At 48.9% G+C, this 13373-nt stretch overlaps 1 protein-coding gene across 12 annotated transcripts in view; it reads right to left on the bottom strand.

The window, feature by feature from the left end:
• ARHGAP32 (Rho GTPase activating protein 32) overlaps positions 1-13373 on the bottom strand; it is a 236883-nt gene that overhangs the window by 17982 nt on the left and 205528 nt on the right. For all 12 annotated transcript variants that reach the window (XM_021531093.3, XM_077787965.1, XM_077787966.1 and 9 more), the window contains 3 exons: positions 3629-3731; positions 716-860; positions 43-125 (listed from right to left, as the gene is read on the bottom strand). In XM_021531093.3, the coding sequence (XP_021386768.2) occupies positions 43-125; positions 716-860; positions 3629-3731 (331 nt within the window). The remainder of the gene's footprint in view (positions 1-42; positions 126-715; positions 861-3628; positions 3732-13373) is intronic.

The raw sequence follows: 13373 nt of genomic DNA, 5'->3' as shown, positions 1-13373 counted from the left end.
CCTCTCACAAAATGCCCACAACACCCCAAAGGCTGCACTCACCTGTAGTGGGGAGGGGGCAGCTGCTGGATCACATCGTGGATCTTAACCAGCCTTTCCTCATCTGTAGCAGCAGAAACAGCATCCTAGAATGAGGCAGGAAAGGGTTTAGCTGCAAATAAACCCCCAACGTGCCAGCCTTGCCAGTGAGTGGGTTTTGTTGCTCTTCTCCCCTTTGGGTAAGGGGGTCTGTCTTGAGGACAGAGCAGTATATGGGTCGTGTAAGGAAGGGCAAGTAAGCCATGATCTGGGGCATGTAAATAGCACAGAGAATTCCTGCAGAAGACATTTGGCTCAGAGCAGCATTTGCTTCCAGTCCCGTTCCTGGGAAATGGCGAACGAGAAGGGAATTCCTGCAAAGCATGGCAAATGTGCCAGGGCCTTCTGCTGTGGCCCCACAAGTGGACACAGGGGACAAAGGCAGCTCTGAGTGACCTAAAGGGGGCACAGAAAAGGCCCCTCAGACCCCAGGGCACTGCCAGCCCCTTCTGGAATGGCAGGGTGAAATCGGGAGTGTGGGCAGCACAGCGTCAGGCTGTGAATTTTCGTGACACACCCAACTGAGGCAGAGCAGAGAGGGAAGTGTGTGGAAGGCAGGTCCAGCTTCCAGGATTTCTCTGCTCTACCAGCTGACAGCCACTGAAGGGGGAAGTGCCCACATTTGCCTTGCACTCACTGAGAACTTCTCGTAGAGCTGGTAGGTGAGCAGGGGGTTGGGGAGCTCTCGGAAGTACAGCTTGCACAGGGAGCCCACACAGTGGATGTCCTGGATGTAAATGTCCTTGGTCAGGTCGGGAATCTGCTCGGAGTCAAACTCGTGGCTGGCAATGAGAACAGAGAAATGGGTAAAGGGCTTTGAGGAGGAGGAATGAAATCAAACCCAGCACAAAATTACAGCAAGGCTTTCCTGATTTACAGGAAAAAATAAACACTTAGTCACCAAAACCACATGACCCATGGCTGTGGGGCAGCCATTTGGGATATTTTTCAAAAAAGAGACTTTTCCTTTTTCTAATAAAGCATTTTCAGTTAATTTTATGACCAACTGGCTGCAATCCCTTTTGCTGCATCAGGGCTTTTTGCAAAGTCTCCAGAGAACATCTTCCAAGACCACAAGTTAAACTCCCAAGGGCTGTGACTGGGATTGCCCATAGCAACCATGAAAGCTGCTGTCCCTCTGCATTTCAAAGGCCTGGAAATGGCAATGATAAAGTCCTGCCAGCAGCACTTCCATCAGCAGCACATGGAAACCAGTGAGTGCAGAATTCCTGGGGGATGAGCTGGTGAGCTGCCGCTGCTACAGGGAGAAGACAGCCAGGAACCACATGAAGAAAACCCCATAGCACTCCCTTGGTTTCCAGAGAGAGACAAAATCCCAATCACCAATGTTTATGAAATAAAAGCTGAGCTCAGAAGGCCAAGGGCTGGCTTGCTGCTGGAATATATGCTGGGAAACGCTGTTTCCAATTAGCAGAACACTCTAGGGGGATGAGAATTGTGAGCCAAGCCCTGGAGCTGGAGAACCTTGGGGTCCCTGCCACAGTCTTTAGGCTGCTCACAGCCATGGGGACTCATCCTGCCAGCACTGCAACCACAGTGAGTGGGCTGGGTGAGGTGGCCATCCCTGTCCCTGTCCTGTCCCCCACCCAAAGCTGGCAGGTTGTGCCCAGCGGGTCAAACAACCCCTGAGCTCACCCCGCCTGAGGAGCAGAACATGCCCAGGGCTTCAGGTGTGTTGGTAGCTGAGCCCTCCTGGAATCAGGGTGAGCTCCTTCCATCCCTGGACATGGACACAGCTCATGGGAAGCCTTTCACTCCCATCAGACAAGGGGCTGGAGAGGTCCCCACCTTCTCAGGGTGAACAGCCCATCCCTTCCTCACCCTGAGGACAGCAGAGGAAGAAAGGAAGGATTCTGTTTTCCACACCCCAGTGTCCAGCATGCACCACTTCCACAGGCATCGTCTGACTCACCCTTTGCTCATGTCTGGGACAGAAACTCAGCTCCTGCACTTGGCTCTGCAGAAAAGCCCAGGAAGGCATCAGCCCACCCCACACAAACACACTCAGCCCTGGCTCAAACTCCCTGCCCAAATCCTGCCCTACTCCAATGGTTTTTCTTAGGAATAAAGGTCACACTGTGTCAAATGTTCCCTTGCAGAAGTGAATATGGAGGAAAGAGAGGGATGCCTCACCACATCCAACCCTCCTCCTCTATGCACTGGCTGTTTCCAGAGTTACATGTTATTCCTTCTGACCCAAAGGAAGATTTTGTTAGGTGAAGAACAACTCCACAGCTTCTCAAAAAGAGCCAGGAAACCAGGATACAGTGATCAACACCCCAAATCAATGGTGGATGTGTGCCTACCCACCAAATAAAGACAGCTACTGCCCTACTGAAGAGCCAACATCTGTCCCATGGAAATCTCCCATGTGGAATAAATTCTCTAACCTTCTCTCCAACCAAAAAGTCCTTTAAATCCAGGAGATCCAGTTCTTCTATGGGAAACCTAAGCACAGTGATTCATTTATAAGGATACTACAGCCCCAGCTTTGGAATGAGCCTAATGCCCTGTTTATACAGCTGGGAACTGCAGCAAGCCATATCTTATGTTCAACAAACACTCAGAATCTGTAGTGATTTACATGAACAGAACAGTGTCAGTAAGGTATGCCATGTTCTCCCTTTTGTCTTTGGAACATCTCAGAAACCTGGAAAACAGGCTGTCACTTCATTCTCTGCACTACAACAGGGAATGATGCCATTACAATTTTAGAAAACCATTTTTAAAGCACCTTTGATACACAATGAAGGAGAAAATTGTCTTGGGAACACAAAAGGAAAACAATGGACTAGGACAGAGATTGGATGGATGGTCCAGCACACGTCAAAATGGGGAATAAAGGGATGTAACTGAAGCAATATTTTATTCAGTCACAGCTCCAGTCAGAGCCTTTAGATCCTGGATATCAAAATCTTGGGGCCAGATTTTTAAAATGGAACTTCCTGGGATAAGAAATGGGATTAATCTGAACCAGAACAAACATATCCATCCAAGGGTCTGAACAGTCACTTTACCAGCTCAAACCTGCCCACTGAACAGCTGGTACAAAAAAGATACTCTGCCCATGGCAAATAGCCCTGTACTGCTTCTGCCAGGCCATGGTCCCAGGAGCAATGCTGGTGAGTCACATCCACTCAGCACATCAATGCTCCACAGCAGGACATTCTACACCAAACAACAGGAGGACAACAGCCTCGCGAGAGAGGAAAGAAAATTTGCTGTGGTGGGAACAGCTCCTAACCAGAACACACTCCTGGCCCTTCCTTCTGCAGCACAGCAATGCCCCCTCACCAGACTCAGGCACACATCCTTTGCACATTCCCAATTAACTGCTGGTAAGCCAGGAGCCCAAGGCAGCAGGGAGAAACATCACCTGCTCCAAAGGGCTCCTGGAGAGAAGGAACAGAAATGAAACGTGACCGCACAGTGACACCAGGATCCTGATACTCCATCCTGAAGGATGAGTCTGCCAGAGGAAGCCCTGGTTGTGCCCTGCCCTGCCAGGGGCTCCCAGGCAGGCCCTTACCGGAGTTTCTGGATGTTGGAGGCGATCCCGGAGAGCCGGTATATCCCATCCACAATGCCGTGCTTCTCGATGAACTCCGTGCAGCTCTTGAGGACCTGGGGCACTGAACAACAACAGCCATGGTTAGAACAGACCTACTTCAGGCTGTGCTCCTGGCAGGTGCCATAAACTGCTCCCACCTGGGCCACGGCTTTCCTTCCTCCTTAGGAGAGAAAGCCTGTAGAAAATTTAACTTCAGGAGTTGATGGGGAAACTGGTCAGAGGTGTTCCTGCTTTAACAAGGGAACGCCAGAATATGAATCAGGTCAAAAAAAGCCAGTTCTGGTCAGAGACAGTGAAGGTCCCATGGCAACTCCCACAGGAAGTGTGCTGTAAAATCCAATTCCAGAAGAGCTGTAAAATGGAATAAACACTATCTTTCAAATCTATACAGGATTAACCTATCCTGCTTGGTTTAAGGAAATATAAACATCAGGGAGATGCTACTTTTGGAGACAGGAGAGCTTTTACAACTGATAATTTTATCCCAGAGCATGGCTGGATATGGAGAGCTCCACAGCATCGCACACTCACAGAAAGTGCAGACCGAGCAGGGCATGACAGAATGGAAAAATCAGCCCAAGGGATATAATTAGGTGTCAAGTTAATATTGCAGCCGCTTCACCACCCCATTCCTTCCAGCTGGCTTCCCAGGCTCATGCACATCCAGTGCTGGAGCTGTGTGTCCATCCATGTAAGCTTGAGGAGGAGCAAATCACTGGATTTACAAAAGGCACTAAAACTGCCCTGAACGCAGAGAGAAAACCAGGGTGGAGCTGCTGGAAAAAGCTGGCATCCTTGTGGATGGCCCTGCCAGCCAGGTTTTTGCAGCAGCTCCTGTGCTGACCCCAGTGTGTTCTTCAGATACCAGTCTGATCAGTGTGACAGCCATGCCGAGCAGGTCATGTGGCAAATCCCCTGCACCGCAGCAAATGCCATCTGCCAGGCAGGCGGCTCCCAAGGGCTGCTGCACTTGGATGCTCCGAGCTCCCCACAGCCTGCACAAGGCTCCTTCTCCAGCCTGCAGCAAACCCTCACAGCTGGAGGAAAGGCTCATTTCAGATGGCTCCCTGGAAATCAGCAGGTGTATCCAGGGTAAGGGTATGTCTGCTGTACACTGGAGCCAGGGTGAAAGCTGTCAATCCTGCAGCACGTCAGACAGGCTCAGCAGGAGGAGATTAGACCCTGCGCCTGGGATGCTCCAAGGCACCTAGAGACAGCCAGAACCAAGCCAGCCAGGCTCCAGTGTTGCATTCCCAGGGATGTACAACAGCTCTCACCATTTTCCAGTCAGGCAGACTCTGAGGTGAGCAGAGCCCTTGTATATTAAGCCAAGAGCCTCGGGAAGCAAGTGCTGCTTTCTTGGGGAACAAAACCCAGTGGAGGTGAAGCCTTGTGCTACCTCAGCATCAGTGAGCTCCAAGAAGAACCACAGCTGATGGTTTCAGGAACCAACAGACACACCCTGAACCTGGGAAAGGCAACAGGTTCTCACTGAACACACAACCAGACAACGCTGGGGACACGTCCATCAGTCACCCACAAGGACAGATCTGAGCAGAGCAGGTAGAACACTGGTCTGAAATTCTTGTTATGTCTCAAAAATATTTCTGGAGTACAACACTTAAGCCTTTATTCAAAAAGATTCAACACCTCTTGAAGGAGAAAGTTTGTAAGGCTGAAAATCGACAGGAAAAAAGCTCTATCCTACTCAAGCAGTGGCCAGAGAGGGCAGAAGCGTGCATTATACTGCACTACAGCACTGGGAGATGAGTGGGGCCCAGTGTGACCTGTGCAGGGCAGCAGAGGTGGCACAGCTCCATCCTGTGCAGCAAAGGGCAAGGACAAGGCTCTGTGTGCTGACACAGCCAGTGGTGTTTGTCCCCTGTGGGAGAAGAACACTCCCAACTGCCCAACACACCTGAAGCAAGACCCCGTGGGATTTCCCTGCCTGTCTGTCCCACAACCACCCTTTACAATGGGTGTCAGACCTCACCAGTGACCTACACAGGGCTGAGCTCCCATCAGCAGCATTTCCTGCATGCAGGAGTCTCAGAGGATTGGGCGAAGGACTTTTCCCAAGCTTGGAAGTGCTGTGGCAAGATCTGCTAAAGCTGCAAATCCCAAAGACCTTAATGATCCATACTGCAACCACAGGAAGGGTCCCCTGGAATCAGCAGAACCTGCTAAATAAGTAAATCAAGATGCAAATATATAAGCAGGCAAATAAATCAAGAAGTCAACACACCAAGAGGCAGATAAATAACCAGCACTCGCCCTGCCTGCCCCATTCCCAGCAGGAAATCTGGAGTGACAATGGAGCAGGGCAGGGGAGCCGAAGGGAAGGCAAGGCTGCAGCACCAGTGCTCTGCCTCAAGTTCTCTTTTGTCATGGAAGAGCCTGGACACAGTGAGAGTAATAAATATACCCTGAAAAGATCCCAGCAGGCTTGTTCCAAGCATCTCCTCATCTAGTTTCCAGGACAATCTGTTCTTTAAGCTAAATATACCATACCAGCACCACAGATATTTTGGGGGAGTTCTGCAGGGTTGGAGAAGGGACTCAAATTCAAGCAGGGCTAAAATTGTACCTGAGGGGCTTTTACTGGAATGGTGACTTCATTCTTCAGATTTCTGAACAAAGATGGCACCTGGCCATTGGGTGTGTATTTAACCTCCCTCTGCCCTTTGAATCCCCAGTCCTTTAATACCCATTTCAGAGATGTACATCCCCACATGGAAGAGATAGTGACTCTTCCCTCAGAAGGAAAAGGCAGGAGGACAGCACAAGCCAAGACTTAACTTTACAAATGTCAAGTGTGCCCACTGACACCTACAGCAGCTGCTGACACCACATTGTGACTTTTCCAGGTACCTGTGTCCATCTGCTGCAGAAATCCCTCGCTGCAGGTGAACTTCTCAGTTCAGGAACTGATATTGGCTTCTAGATCCCAAACCACAACCCAGATTTGAACCAGAGAGGTGCCTCAGCCTCATCCCAGCAGGGAACCAAAGGTGATTTCCTCCTACAGGATGCACCAGCAGCAACACTAAAGTTCTACTAATGGCAGCTAATTACTGTGGTTTCCTGCAATTTCAACAACCAGACTCAATGGCACACGTGGTTTGCATTAAAAGCCATAAAAGCCCACCTGGGTCAGCACCTGCTTCCTGGCAACACCCAGGAGCTTTGGGAAAGGCAGCAGGAGGCAGCAAGTGACACTCAGTGCTTTCCTGCAGCCCCATCCAGGGAACTGGGTCACAGAACCTCTGAGCCCAGAACTGGTGCCTGGGTTATCCAGCCAAGAACACAGCCCTTGTCAGTGCCACGTTCCCAGGCAAGTAACAAAAATCACTGATCCTCAGTGGGATTTTAGTCCTTTTCTGAGCCATGGGGTCTTCAGCCAGTGACTCCACAAATCCTCCCTGCAGTGCAGTCGCTGCCTCAGCTGCAGGCAGCTAAAATGCACTGCCAGGTGCTGCCTGGGAACACCCAGCCCTGCATGGACACTGTACACACCACCTCCCCTTCTAAAACAATCACCCCTCCCTCAGGTGATTCCAGGAGACAAAGTGCAAAGGGCTAGAAATGAGGATGCCTCATCAAAGGGACCCCCAGCACATTTCAGCATCACAGCAGCCAAAGGAATTAATTCAAGTCCTTCCAGAGCATCTCTCAGCTGGTTTGAAAGGTTTATTGCATCTCTGAGGGCTCGTTAACTGCTTAATTCTCTGCCATTAAGAGGAAGCAGAAGTTCTATGGTTTTCATTCTGAAAAACATTTTGATTCATCCTCACATGGGGCATATTTCCTTTCTTATAATCTTGTTGGGTGGGTTTTTTTTTTTAATATTTTGTAATGTTCCCTCCCTGGGCTTTGGGAGGCTTGCTTGTGCTGTGTTTTATTTTATTTTCTTAGCACATTACTGGAACCAGAAGTGTTTGTTCAGCCTGGGGCATGAGGCCTCCCACCAAGCACCCCTCTGGCACTGGCATTTTCCCAAAATACAGCAGTGGGGTGCAGGTCCCACAGGCCAGGCCTTGGGGCTGGACAATGGCCCAGAGCATCTGGGCTGCTGCTCCTCACAGAATTCCACACATAGCAAACCCACAGGGGAGCTCAAGCTCCTGGAGAATGGAAAACAGACTGCCCCGAGCTCACGGAGGTGACAACCAGCATGCAGTGCCAGCAGACTTGGGACGCACATGGAAAATCCAGACCTGAGTAACAGAAGGTTAAAGGCTGCTTTGAGCCACCAGGACAGAAACTGGAACGAACAGCCATCAGATAAAAGGCAGGTGCAGAAGCTCAGCCCTGCCTGTCCAGGCTGCCTTTGGGAACAGCTGGGAAGGACAGGCAGGGGAAAGGCCAGCAGAGGACACACACCCAGCATAGCATAAAGGGTGCCACTGCAGCAGGCTGAGTCCCTTTCTTGGAATTCTGTGCCTGGCCAAGACTGACAGCTTCCAAATATCTGGAAGTAGCCACATAAATCCCAACTCCCTTGCCATTAATGAGGGATTATATAAAAACCTGAGAGGGAATATCCCCTCTTGAAGAAATACAGTTGCTTTTGCTCCAATAATTTCCTATTTTAACTTAATTTTAAAACCATTAAGGTTGGAAAAGACCTCTAAGATCATCAAGACCATTTTCCAAAAATCTGTCCAAATATTTCCTTAAAAAAAACAACCAGTAAAAACCCTGTAATATTTCAGCCTGTCACTTTCAAACTTCTCATTTCTGAAGCTCTTCCCTCCACCTTAGTTACACAGAGGTGTGAAGCAGCAGAGGAGAGAGGTTAGGGATTTTCTCCTTACTGTTGCATGAGGAGCTCTCTATCACACAATACTGTACCTGCACATTCCATTCCACAGGCACACTGACCCCACCAGCCCCTGCACATTCAGAAAAACATCAAACTTTAAAAGACCCTCTTCTCAGGACTTTTGTCTCATTCCTAAATCTCTGTCCTCATGTTTGAACCACCAAGAGAAGTACAAGACTAACCAAACAGACACTTTCCTTCCTTTCCAAGATGCACAAGGCCACGTTGGATGGGGCTTGGAGCAACCTGGTCTAGTGGAAGGAGACTGGGTGTGATTTGAGGTCCCTTCCACCCCAAACCAGTCTGGGATTCCATGATTCTTCAGCTCCCTATCCCTCATTTCCAGGCTGTGAGCCACACTGACATTATCCCTGCTGGTGATGAGTTGTGTAAAGTCCAAGCTACCCCAGCTCCTGGTCCCATGCACACAGTTCTGATCTGGAGTGGGACTTTTGCACCTGGGAGAGTGCGGCCACAGCCCATGAGCTGGATCCCGGACCCAGGCAGGGTTCTCAGAGGGAGCAGCACTGGACTCTGCTTCCTCAGCCTGGAATTCTTTTACAGCAGCTCAGCCAGCACTGTGGGAAGCAAAGTGCAAAGTTCAGGCCTGGGGCACAGCCATCCCCTTGGGCTGCACCAGGCAGGGCAGGTCGCCAGCCACGTCTGTCAGGTCCTGGCAGATCAGCAACATTCCCCTGGCTGTGCCAGGACAGCCTGGAATCTGAGGAGTGCTCCTTGCCCACTACCCATGTTGTACAGTCAATCCCTCTCCCAGGCTGCACCCACCCACTTCCCAGGGCTCAGGTTTACCTGTTTTTAATACAAATAGCACAGAATCATTAAGGCTGGAAAAGCCTCTAAGACTGAATCCAACTGCTCTCCCAGCACTGCTATGGCTGAACCATGTCCCCAAGAGCCACAACCCCACAGCTTTTAAATCCCTGGGCAGCCTGAGGAGTTCCAATGCTTGACTACAGTGATAGAGTTTTTCCTAATAACCAACAAGACACTACTAATACTCAGATTTGGCCAGTGTGCTGAAGCTTTTTTGTTTAGATTAATTACACTTCCTCCAATAAATTGGGGGGGGGGAGGTTTTCTGCATGCTAAGAGCAGAAGCAATTCCTGTCCTGTGACATTTTTCTTCATGTTTGTTCCCCCCACAGTTGTAGTGTTTCAAAATGCAAATTAATTTTCAACTCCTGGCTGTCGTCAGGGTCACTCAAGCACAAAGAATCCTCTCCTCAGTGCTGCAGGCAGGGCAAGGCAGAAGGGGAGAGACAAACTGGGTCTTTTTAAACAGCAAAGGCTTGTGTTCCCTGCCCAGCAACCCCAAGGATGTCCCCCCCAAACAAGGGATTCTCCACAGGGATCTCATGCACCCCTTTGTAATGCTGTCCCCATACCAAATAATCTTGAGTTCCAGCAACTCGGAGGGCAGATAGTGAAGCAAAAACAGTGCCTGTTGTGGTTGGAAATTTGCCCAAAATAACTCAGAACTATTGGCCTTGAAACTACCAACTTGTGTCCAGTTAGTTTGTGCAGCAGAGGACACATCTGCAGCAAGGGGAGTTCTCTACTCTTCTCCAGTTTAGCCAACTGTTCCCTTTTTTCTCAGGCTCCTGGATCTGCCTTTGATATCACACAGAGACATTCACTGCGACATCCAGGGAGACTTCAGGCACCTAAAACACTCTTTACAAAAGACAGCTCAACATCAGAAATGTTCAGATTCGGGACACAAACCCCACGCAAGGAACACAATAAATACAGGGGGAACACACAGCTAAATTGTCTTAATTTCTACAGACATTTACAACTGGATGTCATGTGTCAACCTGTGCTGGCACTTGGATAAATACTGTTTGATATTTATATCCCACTCCTAATTTCCCAAGTACCTCCTGGGTATTAGGAATTTACCTTGTGGCACCTTGAGGGCAGATATGGGTTATTAGTTTGATTGTACAAGCCTAGAGATGAAATGGGAGATAACAAACAAGCTCCCGAAGGCAAAAAATTTGTGGCAGGGACAGGTTTGAGCTCCCAGCTCAGGGTCAGAATCTGAGTGCAGCTGGGACCCTTGACTGCCCAAGGCCTTTGGAGATTGATTTTGAATTTAAAAATTACTATAAATCAGGAAACATTAAAGGAAACTAGTTTTGGCATGTTTGAGGATGCCTGGTTTCAATATACTGCCAATTAAATTTAAAAAATTACCTGGGAGCCCAGAGATTGTCAAGCTACAGATGTCCCACAGAATTCCTGCCCCAGAATGCAACTTAAAAACCTTTTCTCCCTCATTTACACGGTGTGTGCACAGAGCTGTACACAACACTGACCCAAGTGCAAGTGAAAATGCTGAGACAGGCCAGTGTTTCTTCAGTGTGTGACAGAAAACAGTTTAGAGGTACGCAAATACTACTGAGCGAGGCAGAGCAGGAGGATTTCCAGTGTCCCCAGTTAGGTGGCCTTGTCAGAAACCAAGGAGATCCACCCCTAATTTGTGATCTGCAGCTCTATATATAAATTATCAGGCCCAGGGATCCAGGAGAGCATTACAGAAATCACTGGATGAGTAAGGATGCATTGTTTTTCCTGCTCAATGGAGAAGTTAGGATCCCCTTTTTAAAAAAAAAGACCTGGAATAGGGTAGACAAGGTGAATCACCTCCAGATATCCCCACCTGCTTGGATAACACGCATAAAGGAAACAGAGACTTTAAGGGACTTGCCAAAGTCACACAAGAAATGTCTCTGCAGAAACGCAAACTGCAAACAAAAACTTCAGAATTCAGGGTTGTGTCCTAGTCACGAACTGCTTCAGGCATATAAATGCTTAAAAATAGAGACAGAAAACTGGGATTGCAGGATGCCAGAGCTGAACCTGCTTGGAGGTTTGAAACTTTTCAGTTCACATCCAAACTTGTCAGCTTGGATACTCTGAAAATACATACTGAAAGCACAAAAATGCCCCAGGGGTTCATTTCCAGAGTGAGCACATCTAACGCAACCCCCAGCCTCACCCAGAGCCAACATTCTCTCCCGTGCTGGCCATGTCACCGTTTTAAGGCAATGCCACACACACATCACACACAGCACCAACACTCAATAAACCTTTGGACAGGAACAAGTTGTTATTGCCTGAACAAACCCACTGATGTGGCTGCAAGCATTCAAGGTGTAACAATTCCAAACACACCTGGGAATCACAGGCCAGGCTGCTAAGCTGCCAAAGAACTCCATGGAGCTGCAGGTAAAAACTAAAGGGCCATTTCACACGGAAGCTCTGCAAATATTACGAAGTCTTTCTGAAGAGAAAACCTTGGAGCAAAGCCATCACAAGCAGGGATTTCACCTGGGGCATCAGAACACTGAATCCCAGACAGGTTTGGGTTGGAAGGAACCTTAAAACTCCATCAGTCCCATATCCCTGCCATGGACAGGACAGGGCAATAACAGGGAATAGGAACTGGTTACATTCACTCTCTTGGTGTTAAAAAGCAAGAAAAACTGAAATTATTTAATCTGTAAGACTCAGCTGTCCTGAATTCCCAGTCAAGGTTTTCCTTCAAGATGGCAAAGATTCCAAGCCAGTCAGGTAGCCTTTTATTATAATTACAATTCTATCTGGTAGAAGGGGCTCCTCACATCAATACCAGAAGCCAAAGGGATGACACAGACTGCCAAACCCGTGCCTGAGCTAAGGGGAGCCAGGCTTTCAGAGATCCCAGCCAAGACCTCACTCCTTGCGTTTATCTGTTCTGGTAACAGTTCCCTCTATACCCAACTCTGCCATAAACTATTGTCAGAGGCAAATACAATATCCAGTAGCAGAGAGGGGATGGTTCCAAGGGATGGATAACTCCAGAGGGCTCCCAACAGGCCATGATGTCATCACGAACCCCAAGGCACTGCTATGGACCTTTCTAAAGAGCATCTGAACCAGCACAGGAGAATAAAACCATCCCTGGCAAACCCTTGCTGCTCTTCTGCAGTATATAAAGGGATGTAGATCCCCTATCTGCGATTTTCTGCTATTCTCTTCCATTTTATTTTTTATTTAATTCTACCCACCTGTCCAAATTAGTTCTGAAGCAATTTGGAGAACTTGAAGAACAGGAAAGACACAGAGCAAGATCAGGTGAGTCAGTGAACTTTGTCTCTTGTAGGCATTTACGTCTTCAGCAGCAGTCAATGCCTCTTGCTGACCACACAGCATGGGCATTTTATAACAATTGAAAAATCATGCACAGATCCTTCACTATAGGAAACTTTTCAACTAAAAATTCCATTAGTGAATATATCTTTTCCAGTGATGGAAGCTGATGATGTATGAGCATTAAATGCATAAAGAGGTACAAGAAAAGCCTTATGCCATTAGCCTACAAAATCCTCTGTGGCTGTATGATGGATCATCTCTGGAGGTGAATCTGTGACACCACCTCACTGGGGGACCCCAGGGCTGGCTTGTGCTTCAGTCCAATTGCTAAGGGAGAAAGGATCACTCCCAACAAGTGACAGGTGACAGGAACACTTCTGGCTTGAAAGAACAAATGGTGTCCCCGTGCTCTGCAGTCCAAACAACCCCAGCACATGAGCCCAGGAGTATTTGAATAAAAAGTACATTGGGAAGTAACTCCTCACATGCTGCAGCTCCGGAGTCCCTCACTCTCAGAACAGCAAAGTGGCTTTTCCCTGGTGGGTGCAGACTCTTCCTGCTGGGTGCGGAGCCACCCTGGCCTCTGCTGATCCTTCCTGGCCTGTGCTGACCCATCCCGCCCCCGGGAGCAGCCCCAGCCCTGCCTGGGCTCCCTGTGGCTCCATCTGACCCTTTGTCCCTCCATCAGCTCTTCAAGAACATGCCCAGCTCCCTGAG

This window comes from Lonchura striata, chromosome 23 (genome assembly GCF_046129695.1).
Source record: "Lonchura striata isolate bLonStr1 chromosome 23, bLonStr1.mat, whole genome shotgun sequence".
Taxonomy (NCBI): domain Eukaryota; kingdom Metazoa; phylum Chordata; class Aves; order Passeriformes; family Estrildidae; genus Lonchura; species Lonchura striata.
This window is presented reverse-complemented; position numbering and strand designations above follow the sequence as displayed.